Below are 20,902 nucleotides of genomic sequence, written 5' to 3'. Positions count from 1 at the left end.
CACCATGGTATGTTGACTGTGGAGTCAGATAACTTGTCTCTTTAATTGCTGGGTCTTCCGATCAAGATAAAATTACTCAAGGAGCTTCATCTGCACTTGAACCTAATTTATGTAATGAGATCTTGACCTCAAGCAGATGCTCTCAGAGGATGAGATTTTTTGAGGCCTTGAATAAAGATGAATGTATTTTGCATATGGTAAAACTGGAAAATGTTGGAGCCAGAGGGCAAATATATATATAAAGCATTTGAGAAAGTCCAATATACATTTATGATAAAAGCTCTCAGCAAACTGGGAATAGAAGGAAACATTCTAAAGTTGATCACAAATACCTATGAAACATAACTGTTAGTATATTTCATAGTGAAAGGCAATGTTTTAAGTCTAAGATGAGAAATGAGACAAGACTTTGTTCTTATAACTTCCATTAGACATTGTTATTTAGGTCCTAGCTAGTACAATATTCAAGAAAAAGAAATAAATGGCATACAGATTAGAAAGGAAAAAGTACAATGGTTTTTATTCCCAGATAACCATGGTAATTTATATAGGAAGTCCTAAGGAATCTACAAAAACCTACTAAAATTATAAAGTGAACTTAGCAAGAATGCAAAGATCAAAATAATGTGTTTCTATATACTAGCAATGAACAATCAAAAACTGAAACTTTAAAAAACTTGATTTACAATAGCATAAAAATATGAAATAGTTATGGATAAATTTGATTATGTACAAAACCATATGAAATACTGAAGTTAAAGATTTAAATAGATGGAGAAACATACCATGTTCATGATTCAGAAGATCCATGTTGTTTAACTGTTATCTCTGAATTGATTTGTATATACAAGCCTAATCAAAATCTCAGTAGGCCTTTTTTTTTTTATAAATCAACAATCTTCTGTAAAATGTATATGGAAATTCATGAACCTTGGTTAGCTAAAACAATTTTGAAAAAGAGCACAGCAAGAGAAAGAACTCCCATAACCTGATTTTAAGACTTACTGTAAAGACACACTAGTCAAGACAACATACTACTAGTATATGGATAAACATATAGATTGATGGAATAGAATAGAAAGCCAAGAAATAGACTCTTTGGGTCCTATATGATGAACTGATATCTAACAAAAGTACCAAGACAATTCAAGCAGGAAAGGATAATCTTTTCAACCAGTGATGCCGATATAATTGGACCAGTTCAGTTCAGTTCAGTCACTCAGTCGTGCCCAACTCTTTGCGACCCCATGAATCACAGCACGCCAGGCCTCCCTGTCCATCACCATCTCCCAGAGTTCACTCAGACTCATGTCCATCGAGTCGGTGATGCCATCCAGCCATCTCATCCTCTGTTGTCCCCTTCTCCTCCTGCCTCCAATCCCTCCCAGCATCAGAGTCTTTTCCAATGAGTCAACTCTTCGCATGAGGTGGCCAAAGTACTGGAGTTTCAGCTTTAGCATCATTCCTTCCAAAGAAATCCCAGGGCTGATCTCCTTCAGAATGGACTAGTTGGATCTCCTTGCAGTCCAAGGGACTCTCAAGAGTCTTCTCCAACACCACAGTTCAAAAGCATCAATTCTTCGGTGCTCAGCTTTCTTCACAGTCCAACTCTCACATCCATACACGACCACTGGAAAAACCATAGCCTTGACTAGACAGACCTTTGTTGGCAAAGTAATGTCTCTGCTTTTGAATATGCTATCTAGGTTGGTCATAACTTATCTTCCAAGGAGTAAGCGTCTTTTAATTTCATGGCTGCAGTCACCATCTGCAGTGATTTTGGAGCCCCCCAAAATAAAGTCTGACACTGTTTCTACTGTTTCCCCATCTATTTCCCATGAAGTGATGGGACCGGATGCCATGATCTTCGTTTTCTGAATGTTGCGCTTTAAGCCAACTTTTTCACTCTCCTCTTTCACTTTCATCAAGAGGCTTTTTAGTTCCTCTTCGCTTTCTGCCATAAGGGTGGTGTCCATCTGCATATCTGAGGTTATTGATTCTAGGCAAAAAATGAACCTTAACGCTTACCTCACACCTCATATAAAAATTTACTTGAGATGATTCATGAGTATAAATGTAATAGTTTAAGCCACAAATTAATAAAACAAGGCCAAGTAGGGATCTTAGTGATATCAAATTTGGCAGAGATTTCTTTAAATAGTGTAAGCTGCATTTTATCAAAATTAAAAGCTTTTGCTCTTCCAAATATTGAAAGAAAACAGAAAAGGTGAGCTACAGAGTTGGATTATCTTAGCAATAGTTTTTGCCAAACTGATCTCTATATGCAATAAAATTCGAGCCAAAATTACTATAAGGCTTTTCATGGAATTGACAGGCCTATTTTGAAATTAGTATGGAAGGGACTTCCCTGATGGTCCAGTGATTAAGAATCCACCTGCCAATGCAGGGGACATAGGTTCAATCTCTAGTCCAGGAAGATCCCACATTCCATGTAGCAACTAAGCCCATGCAACACAACTGTAGAGCCCAGGAGCTGCAACTGCTGAAGCCTGCACACCTAGAGCCCGAACTCTGCAACAAGAGAAGCCACCACAAGAGAAACCCATGCACTGCAGCTAGCTCCTGCTTGCCGCAACTAGAGAAAGCCCTCAAGCAGCAATGAAGACCTAGCATAGCCAAAAATAAATAATAAATAAAATTTTTAAAAATGAAATTAATATGGAAGAACAAGGGTCAAGAATAGCTAAGAAACAAGGTGAAATAATGACATGATGGAGTAGGGGGAGACTTCTGTGAGTTATTAATATAAATTTAAGGTGATCGAGACATCATGGTTCTTTGGGAAGAAATTGAGAACCCAGTAGCAGAACCAAACATACCTAAATACTCAGTATCTGTCAGTACCACAGATCAATGGAAATAGGTTGAATTTTCACTAAAGATGCTTGAGAATTGATTAAACAGTTGCCTAAAATAAAATTGGCTCCCCACCTCATACCATGCATATCCATTTTGTATGAATTAAGGATTCAAATATAAAGGGAAATTTTCTTTAAATTTTAGAGGAAAATTGTTAAGCTCAAAGTAGAAATTATTGCCTAAACAAGACACAAAATAAACAAGGTGTAAATGGAAAATTAAAAGTTTCAGGGATTTCCCTGGTGGTCCAGTGGCTGGGACTCCACACTTCCAATGCAGGGACCCGAGTTCAACCCCTAATAAGGGAACTAGACCCTACATGCCACAACTAAAGATCTCATGTGCCGCTATTAAGACCTGGTGCAGCCAAATAAATTGATTAATTAAAAAAATCAACCCCATGAAAATTAAGGGCCCCTTTTCATCAGAAGATGTCTCAAAGAAAATTTAAAGATCTAGCCACAAATATCCAAAAGTATTCACACCGTTTATGTATTCACAATGCTGTTTCAAGAATATGTGAGTAACTCCTTCAAATCAATAAGGAAAAGACCACCCAGTAGAAATCTGGGCTAAAGTTTGTAACAGGCCCTTCACCAGAGAAGAAACCCCGTGACCAATGAACTGAAAATGTGCTTGGCTTCATGAGTAATATAACAGTGCCAAATGTTGTTAAGTATGTAGAGTAAAGAATTCTCATAAACTGCTGGGGAATATGTATGTTGTTACAGAAACTTTGGAAAACAAATCTGGGTTATCTGCTGAAGCTGATCGTTCTCTTAAAATATGCCCCAAAGTTCTGTTCCTAGGCATATAACATCACCAAGGAGCTCCTAGCACATGTGCCTGGGGGAACAGGTTCAAGAATATTTAAAACCATATTATATAGAAAAGAAGAATCCTGGGATTTCCCAAATGTTCATTGACAGGGAATGGACAAATACATTATGCTGTACTTGTACTCTTGAATAGTATATAGCAGCGAATATGAATGAACTGCTTCCAGTATCAACATAGGCTAATCTCAGAAACGATGACGTGAACACATTAAGGGAGAACACATAAATAATGATTTTTAAAAAAAGTTTAAAAGTAAGCGAAACTAAATGTGTATATTGCTCAAGGATACCAATGGGATGAGGTGGTAAGTCTGTAAACCTGACAAAAAATTAATCAAGAAAATAAAAGGGAATTCTAAGCACAAAATTCAGAATAGTGGTTTCCTGGTTTGGAGTTGGATCGTGACAGTTACACAGGGGGCTTTAACACTGTGGCTGTTGTTCTCTTTCTCAAGTCAGATGGTCATATTAATTTACTTCTAACTTATATTTGCACTGCATACATTTTTGGTATATATAATTTTTTTTTAATTGAAGCATTTTAGAAACTCATTTTCTGCTAGAACCTAAATGCTTGAAGGCAAGGTTTGTGTGTATGCTAAGTCGCTTCATTTGTGTCTGACTCTTTGAGAATCCCCTGGACTCCTCTGTGTTATTTATTCTAAGAGCCTAATACAGTATGGCTGAATAGCAACACAGTGCAGTGCCTGGTACACAATAATGTTAATAAAAACACATAAGCAAACAATTGCATGTTTTCCATAAGCTCTATTACAAAGTACTTTTTCTTCTAGGCGTGAATTTATTTTCTCTCCTAATTTATTTATATTCAATATTGTGACTTATATTCCCATAATAGTTTGGGCAGCGAAATGGTTTAAAATGCTACTCTTTCATTGCTTAAGGAAGATTTACCACAAATTCTCTTTTTTCATCTTTGCCAATGATAAATGACACAAGTCTTTAATTTCACAGGTTAATAAGCAGAAAGAAGACCTTGAAATGAGAAGAAAGTATGACGCCATAGTTGCCAAGGTTGGCATTTAAGTTCTTTACTTCTTTCCTTTTATTCTGTTCATCTCATATTTGGGCAGCTGAGTTGAAGAACCTATACACATCATCCAGAGGCCTTTCACTTTCTCGCGTCTGAGTTTGAAGGAGAAAATGCTTAAAAGTGAGGCAAGGCATGTGAGTGGGAGACGAGGACCTGGGAGGTTAGAGAGTGAGACTGGGAAGTATCGCCGGTGTCCCGACCCCCAGGCTCGGTGCCCTGGCCCTTCTGACGCCTGTCCCATGGCTTCCACCTGCCAGCCCTGCCCCTACTGCCTTCTTAGGAATATGAAACATTCCTCAAGCTACCGCCTCATCCCACCCCACAAAAATCCCACCTCCCCAGGAACTTTAGAAATCAATGGTCTGTTGGCATGTTTGTCTCAGTACTTGAGCATGAGTGGGAGGGGTGGAAAAACAGGCCCCACCCGCAGACTAAATCAGGCAGGGTTTGGGCTTGGGGGATACGGGACGGTGGCACTGGGAGCAAGACAGATCTAGGTCCCTTGGGACTGAAGACTCCCACCTGTGGTTCTAGCTCAAGAGAGGAGGGCAAGGGAGCAAACGTGAGGGAGGTGACTCTGAAACACGAGTAATGAGAATGGCATTATGGGTAATAACAGAATGGTTCTTCTTCTGTGCCAGAGCCCCAGAAGCATCAAGGGGAAAGAGACCCCTCCATCCCAGTGGCCCTCACAGCCCAAGAGTGCAGGTGTAATTTCTCTGAGGCCACGTTCTTCCTCCGTCGGTTCATCGCCTTCTAAGACCAAGAGGGTCAAGAGCTCAAAGAAGACTTTCAAGGAGGAGCCACCCACGGTGAGACTGGTCCACAACCCGTGACACCCTCACCTGCAGAGGGCGCTGTTAGCACCGCTGCAACCTCAGCGTTGCTCCTCTGGTCCAGCAGCAAGGCCAGTGTCAAACACTCCACTCTCCTTGCCCCCTCTGTGGGCGTCTGGACAGAAGGCTCTGGCTGCTCTTTCCACACCAGCGTGTCCTCATCAGGCCCCTTACCTTACCCAGGAGGATGCCACCTCTGTGCTTAGCTTGGTGGTTTATTTGGCTTAGTCGGCAAGCCTTCGTGGATCTCTGTTAAATTAGTAAGATGAGAAACCTTCCAAGCACTTTCAAGGTGTAAAATCTCTAACTCATTACTGCCCAGTATCTATCAGAGGCTTGCAGGATCTTAGTTTCCTGACCAGGGATTGAACCCATGTCTTCAGCAGCAGAAGTGCAGAATCCTAACCACTGGACTGCCAGGGTACTCCACTAGTTATGGGAATAGTTGCATTTCTCTGGGCAACTGATCTATCCTGTGGGCACTGTGAATCATGCAACCAGTCATAACTCCTTTTCCACACCATTTGGAAGCTTAGATGCTGATCGGTGACACGTACTTGCAAGGTACAGCATTTCCTGGAGAGAGTCCGACCACGAGCACGTTTTGGTTTCCCAGACTCTTGTTGCTGTGTGTCCCCACATTCTTCCTCCTCCTCTCACAGAGGGCAGAGACTACCGCTCCAACACTCAGGGCAGGAGGACAGAGTAGAATCTTGCTCACTGTGTCATTCTGGCTCCAGACAGGGCAGGAAAAGGCATCACCCTCTCTCCATCACTCACCAGGCAGGAGGCTCACCACTTGAACCCAGCAGAGGGGAATGAGGGCAGTGGAGCAGAGGTGGAGGGAGGCAGGTGTAATGCTTAGTGGGGAGTTGCTCCACTTGGAAGGAAAGCCCAGGAGCTGAGAAAAAACACTCTCCTCTACAAGCACTTCCACTCTGCAGAGAGTTAAGATGTATCAACAACCGGAAACCGATGTAAGTTCCCAATGAGGAGAATGACACGTGGGGATTATGGCGCATGCCTGGCCAGTGACTAGGTTCCAGAAATAAGATTTTTTGGAATCCAGGTCTGGGAAGTATTTTGGGCAGTGGGGGTTGAGGGAGGCAGGACAGGGGGAAACCCACACACACAAGAAAAAAAAAAGCAGAAAGGTAAAAAGCAAGTGCTGGGCTTGAGTTTGCAGTGCTGCCTGCTAACCAGGGTGCAGGGGCCCAGCCTTACTGGGTGAGGGGCTCTAGTTCAAGCCCGAGACTTAGGGAGCCTGTGGCCACAGTGGCATCCCGTTCCAGAAACCTCTGAGCTGCCGTGAAATCAGGGTGCATGCCAGGGGTCTGTGGTCTGAGGCTCTGAGATGATGGTGGGAGAATCGTACAGCAGGGTCAGAAACCCAGACAGAGCAGCCTGGTCCCTGCAGCAAGCCCAGGGCTCTAACTCAATCCTAGCATTGCAGACTAGACACTCCAGTGTCCCCAGTTTACAGATCAAAACTGAGCTTCCAAAGTCCCAGCTACAAGGGGCTAAAATACTGCCCATTCTCCCCCAGGGAAAATGTATCATGAAGGGGAGACAAAAAAAAAATACACCATTTGATGAGGAGAAAGGATATCTGAGAAAGTGTCATGAGGATTTTCTCTTAAGTGTCCCAGGCTTTCCTTCTGACCAAAATGATTGTTATCTAAATGTTTCTGAAGCTTAACAGTACATTTTGTCAGCTGCAGAGACTCAGAAGTTAATGTGTAACAGTAAGTAAAAATTGGACTGGGGGAGGGGAGAGATGACGTAAGCTGGACTTAACATTTTCATGGGAATTGACTTGATTTTTAATGTGAAATATATTTTTCTAGCACACTGTTATTACTTTCATATACACTTTTGTTAATGATAATCCTATTATAGTGAGTGTTCCCTTCCATGCAGTATATTCTTCACTGTAGATGAATTCTCCATATATGTACTCTGGTTATCATTTTCCTGTTTCTCAGAACTCTTGAATATTTTGTCAATACCGAGGTAGTTGGACTCCTTAAAAATTGTGTCTAAAGGGTTTTATCATCTTGACCATGTGTAGATGACCAAACAGAGGGCTTGCTGCAGGAACATTTTACATCAGTCATTTACCTTATCTAATTAATCATACTTATTTTTTGAAATCTGTGTCATTCTGTGGGAACAGCACACGTGCTTCACCCAGTGGCGCACACGGTGATAAACGGAGTATTTAGCCAGTCTGAAAAGTGTGATAGGAACATTGCTGTCTGATTTCTGTTTATGAAAGATTTCACAACATGAAATTTGTGTTTGGACAGCGTTTTTGTGTAAAGTTTATATTTTGATAGCTGTAAAACATTTCAAATACTGAGGTTTCACAGAACAAGGTTAAAACTGGGTTCCTAGCTTCCCCTCCCCTCCGCACCCCCAGCCCTGCTCCAGGGTAATTAGTGAATTAAGGCTGCACCCAGTAAATGCTTCTCTGGAAGACTTCTGAGCTTCCACGGGGTCACCTGTCTGTGCTGATGGAACATATGGCGTGTGCTTAGATCTGCAGAAAGCATCGGGACCTTTCCGTGTGGGAAGTGGGACAGGGGACTGTCAGTCGTGTTCCCATCCGTAAACTTCACTAGATACAAAGCAATTTGGACAGCATAAAAGAACTTTCATAAAAACTCTGGAATACTGTTCTTTAAACAATTCAAGAACTGCACGGTGAAGTACTTTGCAATAGTTTTATAAGTATGAGCATAGTCATCCTGCCAGCTAGTAATTTTTAAAAATTATTATGATTATGTGATATGGAATTATTATGGGTGTAGAGTATTCTAGGTAAGGTGGATGAAAGGAAGATCTTTACCTATAGCTCTCCTATACATTCCTTTTACTGAATTGAATTGCACGTGAAGTGGAAAATAAACTCCACCAGAGAAGAAAATCATACAATCTGTTCGTCATTTCATTATTTTGTTATTTTTTTCCTCTGGGCTTGGCTTGATAAAGCAGGCAGTTCATAGCTCTGCAGAGCTATGTGAAAAAGCCAGTGTTTTGCTCTTTGTTGATCTGTACCCCCACCCCTCCACAAGGTGGTGGAGTAATAGAGCTGGGACCGTCCTGAACACGTATACAGTCTTCAGAGGCTGTCAGAGGGAATTTACTGTATTTTGATAGATTGCATGCTAAGTCGTTTTAGTCGTGTTTGACTCTTTGCAACCCTATAGACTGTAGCCCACAAGACTCCTCTGCCCATGGGATTCTCCAGGCAAGAATGCAGTGGGTTGCCATGCCCTCCTCCAGAGAATCTTCCCAACCCAGGCATCGAACCAGTGTCTCTTATGTCTCCTGCATTGTCAGGCAGGTTCTTTACCACTGGAGCCACCTGGGAAGCCCATTGATTATGTTGACACAACAACATTTTTCCTAATCATACTGAATCTTTGTTTCCTGATAGGAATGACTCTTTTCTTTTTTATTTTTCTGACCATGCCAAGAGGCTTGCAGGATCTTAATTCCCCCACCAGGGACTGAACCTGGGGATCATGGCAGTGAAAGTGCTGAGTCCTGACCACTGGACCACCAGGGAAGTCCCAAATAGAAATAACTTTAAAATGCAGAGATTAAAAAAAAGAATAATAATAAAATGCAGAGATAAGTGAAATCATACACTACAATTACTTGTTTTTGTTTTTAAATCAAAGTTGTCATTTGCCACTAAAGTGAATGCGTCTTTAGATTCTGCTGTCAGAGACCAAAATGGAAAAATTGGAGAAATATCATTCAGCCAAAAGGTGGCTTTGACTTGTGTTATATTATTCTAAGTAGCTGGATGATAAATAAGTACTTATAGTATATTTGGAACTGAAAATATTTTGGTGAAAATAATCTCCAATGTCTCTTGCACAAATGAAAAAATTTTTTGTTAAAAAAATCACTTGAAAGGTTTTACACTTTGCTTCTTGTTTATTTTCATTGGGGAACAATGATAGCATTTTACTTGTAAAATTAATGATATCTTAGTGTAATTTAATTTAAAGCCCTAAGATATTGCGATGGAAACCAGGGAAGAAAGAGATTTGTATCAAGTTTTATTCTTCTGTAGACACTCTGAACCATGGGGCAGACACTAGGTCCTGACATGTATTAGTAATATTAACTATTAATAATATTAATTGATAATACCACCTGGTAGTAACAGGAAATGTCACCCAGGAGCTCCCAGGGCAGTGTTCTGGCTCCACACTGCGTCGTGTTGCTTTATTCCATTTTCCTGGGTTTTAGCTGTGGGCTTCTCCCCAGTTCTCCCTGGAAGTCGGGGCCAGTCTCGAACACCAGATCATTTGGTCAGAGTCCTGACCCTGCCCAGACGTGGGGCTCACCCCCTGAGCATTTGACATGCGGTCACTCACCTAACTGCCATCGTTGCATCCACCAGTTATGCTGTGAATTCAATCACAGGCAGACGTCATAGAACAACTTCAGTACCAACACTCCCCAGCATCAGCCTGAGGCCGCTACACCCCACCCCGGACGCTAGCAGTGCACTGCTGCCCATCCTCTTTGGATCCAGCTCTTCCACCCTGTCAGTGTCTTCAGCCCTGACCTCTGCAGTCCTAGGTCCCAGGTTTCTCTTGAACTCCTAGGGTTTAGTTTTTATAAATTACAGCAGACGTCAATTTCCTTTTCTTTAGGCATGTATTTTCATAGATTTCTCTACATGGAATGCCTCAGTGTAGTCTCTGTTCCTCAAAAACCTGAACTACTTAAAGGAAAGCTACTGTTTCCCCTTATTCACCTGTTGCATATGACTGCTAACTTGCATTTCCAATCAGCCTTAGGTGACTAAGGATTGCTCACTGAATTGATTCTATGCCAACCAAATCCAAAGAGTTTTTTCATTTTGTTAGCCTATGCAACCTTATTAGGGAATCAAGGTACACTGATTTTTAGGCTTTTTGAAAAATTTGAAAATAGCCTGAAGATCTCCTTCACCACTTTCTATGTGGGAGATAGTGCTTTGTTCTATCCAGAGTAGAACAAGGAGTTATTGTAACCAGCGCCCTGAAATGTTATGGAGTCCAGTTAATCCAGTGGCTGAAAGCATTATGGTGAACCCACATTGGACTTCACGCCACCAGAACTGATAGACATGAGCCTGAACAACCTAGGGAGTCATTCTGATGATCTGTCTCTCTAGCTGAGAATATACAAGTGAATTCTGATTAAGAAACACACCATTTTCGTCTAGGATTCTGGCTTTCACTGCTGATGCCTAGGTTCAATCCCTCACTGGGGAACTGAGATCCCATCAGTCACATGGCTGTTCAGTGCCACTGAATATATAATATATAGAGAATCAATTACATACAGTATTTCACTCCACAGAAGTAACAGTTTCCTTAAGCAATTTCTGTCAGTTTGCTAATGGTTTCTTAATACTTTGTTTCTATCCAGAGGCTGTTCCTCCTCTCTTCCTATGCCTGTGACATTCTCCATTGCATGCCCCTCCTCCCCCGCTGTACTACCCACCACACACTGGCACACTACTAGTGTTCAAAATTAGTAGTTTGCTGAGAAGATAGTTAGAAAGAAATGATAATATCAAAGTCAAGGTTAGTGAAATTTTAGAGACAGAAGATCATCTTTCTTCCTAAGTTAGAAATATCGTTTTGATGATAATATATTTGATGGTTTAAAGGAGAGATTCAAGGCGGTATTAAATCCAGAATGAATGGCCCAAGTTTAAGAAGAGGGATGTTTGTGGAAATTGGGAGAAATTAAAGAATGTAATGAGTCTTTGAGAACAAAAGAAGAAAGGGGGTATGATAAGGAATATGGTTGATCTTATGACAGCTAATAAACATAATTGTGCTTCTGTTATTATTAATAGAAACCTTGGCTACTGATTCCAGATTTATATTATATTTATTGAATGTTGGTTTTTAACCTGTTGTAAATGCTTAAATATGGGAAACATTTAAGAATCATGATTTCTGTTATGAATAAGACTTATTTCTTAATTTTATGGATTTTAGTTCTATATATATATATAAGGAGCTTTCCTGTGGCTCAGAGGTTAAAGCGTCTGCCTCCAATGTGGGAGACCCGGGTTCGATCCCTGGGTCAGGAAGATCCCCTGGAGAGATATATATATATATATATATATGGGGAGAGAGAGAGAGAGAGAGAGAGCCCTGGTGACTCAGATGGTAAAGAATCTCCCTGAAGTAAATTCAAGAGAGTATGAGAAATATTTTTAATGAGTTATTTCTAGTCACAATGTTTGGTTTTCCTTGTAATAATTTAATGTATATTTTCCTACTTAGGAAGTTATCTACTTTCTATTACCACTCATTTTTACCTCTGTCTATTGTTTAGCAGTCCGGTGTTTGCACCTGTCAATGAAGTAACCATATAAAGACCAGCACATGTATTCCAGTGAAAGTGGAATGCCAGCAGCTGGCAAAACAAAATGACAGTTTAATGTGGACAGAGTCAGGATTCAATATAACGTGCTACAGCAGAGTTGAAAGTTCAGCTCAAACTGGAGAGCAAACACTCTAGTCTACACGCGGTACTTTTTTTTTTTTTAATGAAAAGAGAAGCTATCTTTGTCATGCTAAGAGTATTGTCTTTGGGAGAGATCGAATAATTATTTGCTTTACATAAGATATGCTTTAGCAGGGTTTTATCTCTAGTTATTACAGAGTTGATCATTATATGAGCGTCAGGAAAAGGGAGCCTTGAAAATTGGAACTAATTTTTACGGTACACGAATTTAAACACAGAATCAATTTTTAAAATAAACTTTCAACTACTGATATGACTTCAGATAGAGTGAAATAAATATAAATGTCCTTCTCAGTGGGAACTTATTTTGCTTTGCCAGTTTGTTTTCCTAACTTTCTGTGGATTCTTTTTATTTCACTTAATTAATTTGTTTATTCACTTATTTTTACTATTGGCCACACTGGGTCTTTGCTACTGTGCATGGGCTTCCGCTAGTTGGGGCAAGTGGGGCCACTTGATAGTTTGGGGCTTCTCATTGCGGTGGCTTCTCTTGTTGGTGAGCACAAGTTCTAAAGATCATGGGCTCAGTAATTGTGGCACAAGGGCTTAATTGCCCTGTGGCATGTGGAATCTTCCTGGACCAGAGATCCAGCCTGTGTCTCCTGCATGGGCAGGCAGATCCATTCGTATACAGCCCCTCCAAAGCTTGGGGCTGTTATTCCTATGGTTCTTCGGTCCCCTGTTAACCAATGGCAGTGTTCGCAGTGTGTACTCCTTGTGCCCTGGTCAGAGAGGCATTTCAAGTGGATTGTGCTCTTTGAGAACAAATAGGTGGAGGGAGCCCCCAAAGTGCATGCCTCCCATAGCTTGAGTGATTCCCACATATTGGAAGCCAAGGAAGGCTGATGAGAATGAAGACTTTCACTATTCTGTGAAATTAGTGTTGCTGTGCCTCCGGTTTTGTTTTTGATTCCTTTCCTGCTACATGGGCCTTGGGGAGATTGAGTCACTATGCTGGTGATGGTAGGTGGTAGTTTTCTCCAGGAAGGTGTGGCGACAACCAAGGGAACAATAATTTGGGTAGTTCTAGGACCACCAGAAAGCTCTGCAGGATGCGGGGACTGATGGAATAGAAGTTAGAGTTCAGTGAACTAAGGTAAGAGCTGAGGGTTATGGTCAAGTTCAGGATTAAGTCCTGCTGAGAAGTCACCTGTCAGGGGATAATCAGAAATTATCAGCAGAGGGTTCATAGACCACAATATAGACATTCGTATATTGAAACTGTAATAAAGGCAACCCCAGTAAGAGCTAAACATTTGCAAATAAAAAATAGAGCATGTGAGGAAAGAGAGGAGGTAGCAGGTAATTGGAATGCTCTAAATTATTTTTTTTAATTAAAAAATTTTTTCCACTGGTTTTATTTTTATTTACTTTTTAAAATTAAAGTATAATTGATTAAAAGTAAATTTGTAGAGTAAAATTGATAAAATTAAAGTATAACACTACAGTATTGTGTTAGTTTCAGGTGTATGGCAAAATGATTCAGCCAAATTTTTTCAGATTATTCTTCCATTGCAGGTTATTTCAAGACAGTGAATACAGTTCCCTGTGCTATATAGTAAATAAATGCTCTAAATCTTAATCTTTATTTGTGGAGAGCCCAAAGCAATAAAGGCCACTATTTATTTATAATTATAACAATGAGAAAAACTAAAAACAAAACCTTTGGCTTCTGGGAAGTGAGAGTTTATGTTCATATATACTATCTGCTGTTTACATTTTTTAAATTTGCATGCTTTCTCCATTATTAAATATCTAAAGTAACAGGGATGATGAAATTAATGTTAGTATGTAGAATAAATGGCAATATGTGTGACATACCTGGCACATAGTAGACACTCAAAAATAATAATTTTTATGACTGTTAATTACAAATTTTGTCATTTTTTATATGTGGCAACTAATGTCAGCTGCATCCTCACTGTCCCTTCAAATGTAAGTAAAGTTGGCTCAAGCCTACATTCTTCGCTTTATGGGAGCCAAAAGGGTGTCCACTGGTTTCCACAGATCCCCATGGCATCTTCTCATGGCTACTGCTGGGTTTAGGCTCCTTCTCCTACTGAAACAAGTCAGTTCCTGAGTTTCATGGCACTCTGTCATCCCAGTTCACATTTTGTTGAATCAGATTCTGAACTCAAATCAACTGCTACTAAAACCACCCACTCACAGGACACCTTTTAGATGGACAAGGTTGCCGAAGGTGAGTGACAGGGACAGTTTGCATCACCCAGACACCATTTCACATTGAATGTTGGGCATCACCCCTGGGCACAGGTCAGCTTGTGCCTTCACCACGCACCAGCGCCTCTTGCCTTAGGGTCCTGCCTGGCCATCCTCTCCTTTTATAGCTCTTCTCATTGCTCAGGGGAGTGCTGGATTCCTTTCACTTTATTCAGCAGACCTGGCTTCAGACCCTGCTTGGCTGAACTGACCCCCTTAAGACAGGCAATAGATCAAAAGATCTTGCATAGCCAAATAAGTAAATAAATTTAAAAATAAAGTTTATTTATTAGTAAATAAATGAGCAAATAATGCATTACAGTCCAAAAAACAAAAAAGTAGAAGTGATTTACTTAAGTATTTTGAAATGCAGCATTTTTATATCTATAAGTGGGATTCATTTGATGTAATTCAAAAGATAGTTGAGGAAAATAATTTTTTTTTAAGCTTGTGACTTCACTGGGTGATAACTGCCTGCTTATTTAAAAATATATACATATATACATGTTGACCCATATACAATTTCAGAGTAATGCATTTAAAAAAACAAATTTTTTTAAAAGCAATAGTGGGAACATTGGTTTTAATCAGTTATAACTGTCCAATTGCAAATGCAGTGTGTAAACCCTGAGTCTTGTAAATTAATTGAGGCAGTCAAGATCCCTATGGAACTAGTGTTGGCATAATTTTTCTCACTTGCCTTTCTCTAAACTACAGAAAAACCACACCTTCATGCCTTGATTTGAAATGTTATATTTACCTTAGTTTATTTTCTCTCCAGGCTACACATGAAGTACCTGCTGTGATGCAAGGGGAGAAGATAAAACAATCAGCGGCTAAGGTATAGTAATGACTATGTGACCATTATTATTAACCTAAATGTTGTTTATATGGATGCTGACTATTCTGAGAAAGTAGCAGTGACTTCGAAAGCTACACCAAGAATCAATCTAATGAAGAGACAGAGCACCTGATTGCCTCTATAGGGTGATTGCCTCTACAGATTCTGGGGTATCTCCCTGCCACATCCAGAGAAATCTCATGACATGCCTATAACTCCACTGTTATAGATTCATTCCTTTGCCAAAACTTCATCCCCTTGTAAAATATAAACAACAATGAGAAATAACATATAGCTCTAATGTGGTTGAGTTGGTCAGATCCTTTCCTGAGTATAGTTTTGATAGAGGAAATACAGTAACTGGGGGCAGCTGCCGCTATAATGAAGAGATTTAGAAAATGCAATACCTAGTAGGGGAGGGGTGATGAAGAAGAATTTTGGTTGCTTCATAATGTTGTCTCACAGTGGCTGCTTTGAAGTGAATCATTTATGGGAAGTGGAGGCATGGGATCTTACATTCTTCCAATTCATGGGAATTTGCAAGTAAATGTAACTCATTGTTCTCTCAAATTATTTTTGATGGTATGCTATTTAATAGAAATAACATTTCAGATTTATGGATAAAACAATACAAACAGAATTCATATCATTAACTTTGTGATGTATTTTCTACTGAAAGATTGAAGAAGAGAAACGTGTTTTGGAACAGCAAATACAAGTATTAACGTCTAAGTTAGAGAAAGAGAAAAAGAAGTCAGAAAGGTATTGGTAATAATAATTTATAATTGTTCATTTGCAGCTAGTACATACTGTATATATATAACCATCTATAAATTTATTACAGGATTAAAAAGGAATCAGAACATATCAACAAAAACTGGGAAAAGAAATTCTTAATTCTCAGGAACAGGTATAGTGTGGTGATATACACAAAGTCTATTTGTAAAAAACATGACTAATCATTTTTTAAGGAAATTGGGAGCCTAGCATTTTTCATGTGTATTAAGTGATATAAAATGCCATCACATGCTTCTAATAAGAAATGCAAAATAACTGACCTAAAGTAGAAGAGTAGTCAAAGTCACTTCAAATAAAAACTAAATTCCGAACTCTGTTTTATTCCTGATCTCAGTGTTTAAATGTAAATAATCAACAGGATGGACAGACTCTCTTAATAACTGGTTTAATCGGACCCACAGAGTCATCTTCCCCCATAGGCCTATTAAAACATATTCCTGCTTATTTGCACATGATAATAGTTATCTTCAGATATAGAGATCTGAGTGAGTGAGGGGGGTGTGCTGTCCGGTTGCTTAGAAGAGACTCCCCCCCTCCCCCCAAAGAAGCCTCGTGTGCAGAAGTGCTGGGATGAGCGTTGGCTCATGTGTTCAGCAACAGTGAGGACACCAGATGGCTGGAATGACGTGAGCAGGGGCGAGTGGTAGAAGAGCTCAGAGAAGAACATTTGAGGTTTTGCTCCGAGATGGGAAATCACTAGAAGCTTCGTTTTTCGTTTTTGTCTTTCTCCCCTGCGCTGGGTCTTCGTTGCTATGGACCGGCTTTCTCTGGTTGAGGCAAGCAGGGGCCGCTCCTTAGTTGCGGCGCGCGGTGAGCTTCTCTTGTTGCAGAACATGGGTTCTAGGTACCCGGGCTTCAGCAGTTGCAGCACACAGGCTCAGTAGCTGTGGCGCACAGGGTTAGTTGCCCCATGGCATGTGGAGTCTTCCCGGACCAAGGATCGAACCCGTGTTCCCTGAATAAATTTCTCCAACATTTCGGCCTTGAGGGAAGTCCACTCTGGGACTTCATATTACAGGTTTATTTTAAAAGGATATAACTCAGGAACAGCTGAATGGAAGAGATGCACAGGGCAAAGTTTGTGGGCAGGCTCTCAAAACTCCTGCTCCCTGGGCAATGCTGCTCTCCTCATACCTCCACACGCTCACCAGCCCAGGAGCTCTGGTTTTTAATTGGTAAGAAAATCTCTTTTACATGCCTACCAGGTCATTACCACACTTAAGAAACCTAGCAATATAAATCCTTTAATATTTCTTATTAACCAAGTCATATTCAAATTTCTTGGTTATCTCAAGGGAATCTTTTATAGTTGTTTGTTTAAATCAGGATCTGCAATAAATAGACCACTGCATTTGGCTGTTACATCCTTTAAACCTTTTTTTTCCCTATAATGATCCCACATAAGCCCCTTTCTTTCCAGTCCATTGATTTGCTAGAGAAATGTGTTCATTTCTTATGTAGAAAGTCCCCAATTCTGGATTTGGCTGATTGTTTACACGCATGTGTATATGTGTGTGTGTGGTGCCTTTTAGCATGTTCTTCAGTCTGTACTTCCTACAAACTGATCTTAAATCTAGAGAGTTGATTAGATTCAGATTCAATATTTTAGGCAAGATTATTTCATGCAAACTACTAGGTAATTCTTACGCATCCCATCATAGGGCACTTTAGTGTCTGGCTTTATTTTAATCACGTTATCAGCCTGATTCATGAATTTCAAGGTTTACCAATTGACCTTTCTCCAAATGATCTTAACATCTATTAATAATCACAAACCATGAGTCAAGATTTCATTAGGTTGGCAAATTGTTAATACTTCAGTTTTATCTTTCTTTCTGCATTTCTTAGCTAAGTTCTGTCAAAGAAAAACATTCCCCTCAACTGGTTACCCTGAAATATAGTTTCAGATGAGATGAGGCAAGATAAATGCTTGATCCTCTTTATTTATCAATATTCAGAATAATGAGTTGGTACCCTGAAACCTCATTGGAGAGTCTTGAATTAAGGAAAGACCCAAATGATCTGATGTCTTGAAAGAATAATTCTGACTTCTGTATTGATACAAGGCCATAGGGAAACCAAAGGAAAGGCAGGGAGAAAAGTTAGGAGCTCCAGAAAGAATAAGCCTCTTTTAGGCAAAACATGATGGTGATTTGACTGGGATGGGAGACGTGGAGGTGTTGCTGCTGCTGCTGCTGCTAAGTCGCTTCAGTCGTGTCCGACTCTGTACGACCCAGAGACGGCAGCCCACCAGGCTCCCCCGTCCCCGGGATTCTCCAGGCAAGAACAGTGGAGTGGGTTGCCATTGCCTTCTCTAGTGCATGAAAGGGAAACGTGAAAGGGAAGTCGCTCAGTCGTGTCCGACTCTCAGCGACCCCACGGGCTGCAGCCCACCAGGCTCTTCCATCGGTAGGATTTTAGGAGGTGTTGAGAAATGATTAAATGTGGGCTCTGTTTTGAAAGCCGTCTGTGGGGTCACACAGAGTCGGACACGAGAGAAGTGACTCAGCAGCAGCAGCAGCATGTTTTGAAAGCAGGAGGTACTGAAAGATCTGCAGCGAGAGGGGAAGGGAAGACGTCGAGTTTGACTGCAAAGACTTTTTACAGCAGAAAAGACGAAGTTGCCTTCAGCTTCAAACAAGCAAGCTCATTTTGTCAGGAAATCAGTTTTGATATGTGAAATTCAAGATGCCTCTTAGTAACCTAAGGGTAGATGTCTAGTGGCAGATGAATATATGAGTCTGGAACTCAGAAGAAAGTTGAGGCTGGGGGCATGCATTTGGGGTGCATTAGTATAGATGGTATTTAAAGTCATGGGATTAAATGAGATTAGCTAAGAATAAGTGTTGGAGAAAAATGGAGAGATACAAGGATTGAGTTCTAGTATTCGGTGTTATCTGACTTTCAAAAGCTTGTATTGATCTGATGTTTTCCCTTTAAAGGATGTCCTCTTTTGTGAACTCTTTTCATCTTCTTTGCTTTCTTCTCAGCTTGTGAAATTTGTTTGTGTATTCTTATTTTTAATTCCTTGTCAATTTTGAGTGAGTGAGTGAAGTTGCTCAGTCGTGTCCGACCCTTTGCGACCCCACGGACTGTAGCCTACCGGGCTCCTCCATCCATGGGATTTTCCAGGCAAGAGTACTGGAGTGGATTGCCATTTCCTTCTCCAGAGGAACCTTCTTCCCTGGAAGAAGAAAAGTCCTGGCTTCCCTGGTGGCTCAGAGGGTAAAGCATCTGCGTGCAATGCAGGAGACCTGGGTTCAATCCCTGGGTCAGGAAGTTCCCCTGGAGAAGGAAATGGCAACCCACTCCAGTATTCTTGCCTGGAGAATCCCATGGACAGAGAAGCCTGGTAGACTACAGTCCATAGGATCGCAAAGGGGCGGACACGACTGAGTGACTTCGCTTTTGTCAATTTTAGATGTTACAAATACCTTTTCCCAGTCTATGAACTTTGTGTATGTTGCCCTTATTGTATAGAAATTCTTTATCTTTATCCGTCAATATTTTTCCTTAGATGTATTTAGAAAATCTTTCTCCATCTTCACTAATATATTCTCCCACTTCTTAAAACAAGCCTTCTTGACTTACCTCTCATATTTAGGTCTTTATTCCAGTTCTTTCTGGAGTGGGTTGTGGTGCCACTTTGGTCACATACTATGTTCTAGTATATTCCTGAATCTGTTTCAGTATTCCTATTCTATTCCATTTATTTTTCCTTTCCAGGATATTACTATACTATTATTTTGTGATATATGTTAATATCTAGTATTATTAAGGCTATTCCTCCTTATTTGCTTTTCACGGCTGGAAAATATATAATTTTAGAAACCAAAGAGTGATAAGTTTATATTAATATTTAAAATTTTTTACTTGCATTTCTTTGTGCTTATACTGAAAATTCTAGTTTCTTATCACATGAACATAATACCAATTTGCTCTCTCCTATGATTTCTGCTCATTTTAATTCCATTACATGTTTTATTTCAGCTTTCATGTCCTTAAGAATGAGATGTTTACTAGGCACACATTGTTTCGTCAGTTTGCAGTGCTGGCTGATACATCCTTCAATTATGTTGTAAGTACACATTGGGGTAGATGCACTTTGTCTCTTTGATGTCTCTTTTTGAACTTAGCTTTTTTAGAATCCCTGATCTTAGCCCTGGAGATAGTACAGAGAGGCACTGTGCTAGATGCTGATAGCGTAAGACAGTGTTTGAACCCAAAGAGCTCAATGTAGTATGAGACAGAGATGTGTAAACAAATGGCTTCCATGCGATATGGTTGAGCTACAGTGGAGGCAAGTGAAAATTTTAGAGGAGGGTGACTCATTCCTCCTGGGAGGAATCTATTAACCTGACCACTGTGCACATGGATGGAACATAGGAACAATCACAGCTAAAGATCCAAGTATCTAGTCACTTCCAAATGGAAAAAGGAGGTAAAAGAATCTGTTCCTAGTACCAGGCCATTCATTTTTACACTACAAGTAACCTATAGAAGAAGCCCAATTCCAAAGTAGACTTTTTTAAAATTGAGGTATAGTTGATTTACAATGTTGTCTAATTTCTGGTGTTCAGCAAAGTGATTCAGTTAATATTTATATACATATGTAGTGGTGGTGGGGGGCTTCCCAGGTAACTCAGTGGTAAACAATCCACCTGTCAATGCAGGAGACTTAGGAGACTCAAGTTCTATCCCTGGGTGGGGAAGATGCCCTGGAGGAGGGCATGACAACCCACTTCAGTATTCTTGCCTGGCAAATCCCATGGACAAAGGAGCCTGGCAGGCTACAGTCCATGGGGTCACAAAGAGATGGATGTGACTTGCGACTGAGCACACACACATGTGTATATGTATATACACATGTGTATAT

The 20,902-nt window shown here is 40.3% G+C and overlaps 1 protein-coding gene across 1 annotated transcript in view; it reads left to right on the top strand.

The window, feature by feature from the left end:
- The window catches only part of C13H10orf67 (chromosome 13 C10orf67 homolog), a 103,557-nt gene that overhangs the window by 58,573 nt on the left and 24,082 nt on the right, over positions 1-20,902 (top strand). Inside the window, exons 10-14 of the mRNA XM_052651152.1 lie at positions 4,695-4,754; positions 5,415-5,585; positions 15,908-15,990; positions 16,073-16,138; positions 20,017-20,104. Of these exons, the coding sequence (XP_052507112.1) occupies positions 4,695-4,754; positions 5,415-5,585; positions 15,908-15,990; positions 16,073-16,138; positions 20,017-20,104 (468 nt within the window). The remainder of the gene's footprint in view (positions 1-4,694; positions 4,755-5,414; positions 5,586-15,907; positions 15,991-16,072; positions 16,139-20,016; positions 20,105-20,902) is intronic.

Source organism: Budorcas taxicolor, chromosome 13 (genome assembly GCF_023091745.1).
Source record: "Budorcas taxicolor isolate Tak-1 chromosome 13, Takin1.1, whole genome shotgun sequence".
Taxonomy (NCBI): Eukaryota; Metazoa; Chordata; class Mammalia; order Artiodactyla; family Bovidae; genus Budorcas; species Budorcas taxicolor.
Note: the sequence above shows the minus strand (reverse complement) of the source record. Positions and strands in the feature narration are given on the sequence as shown.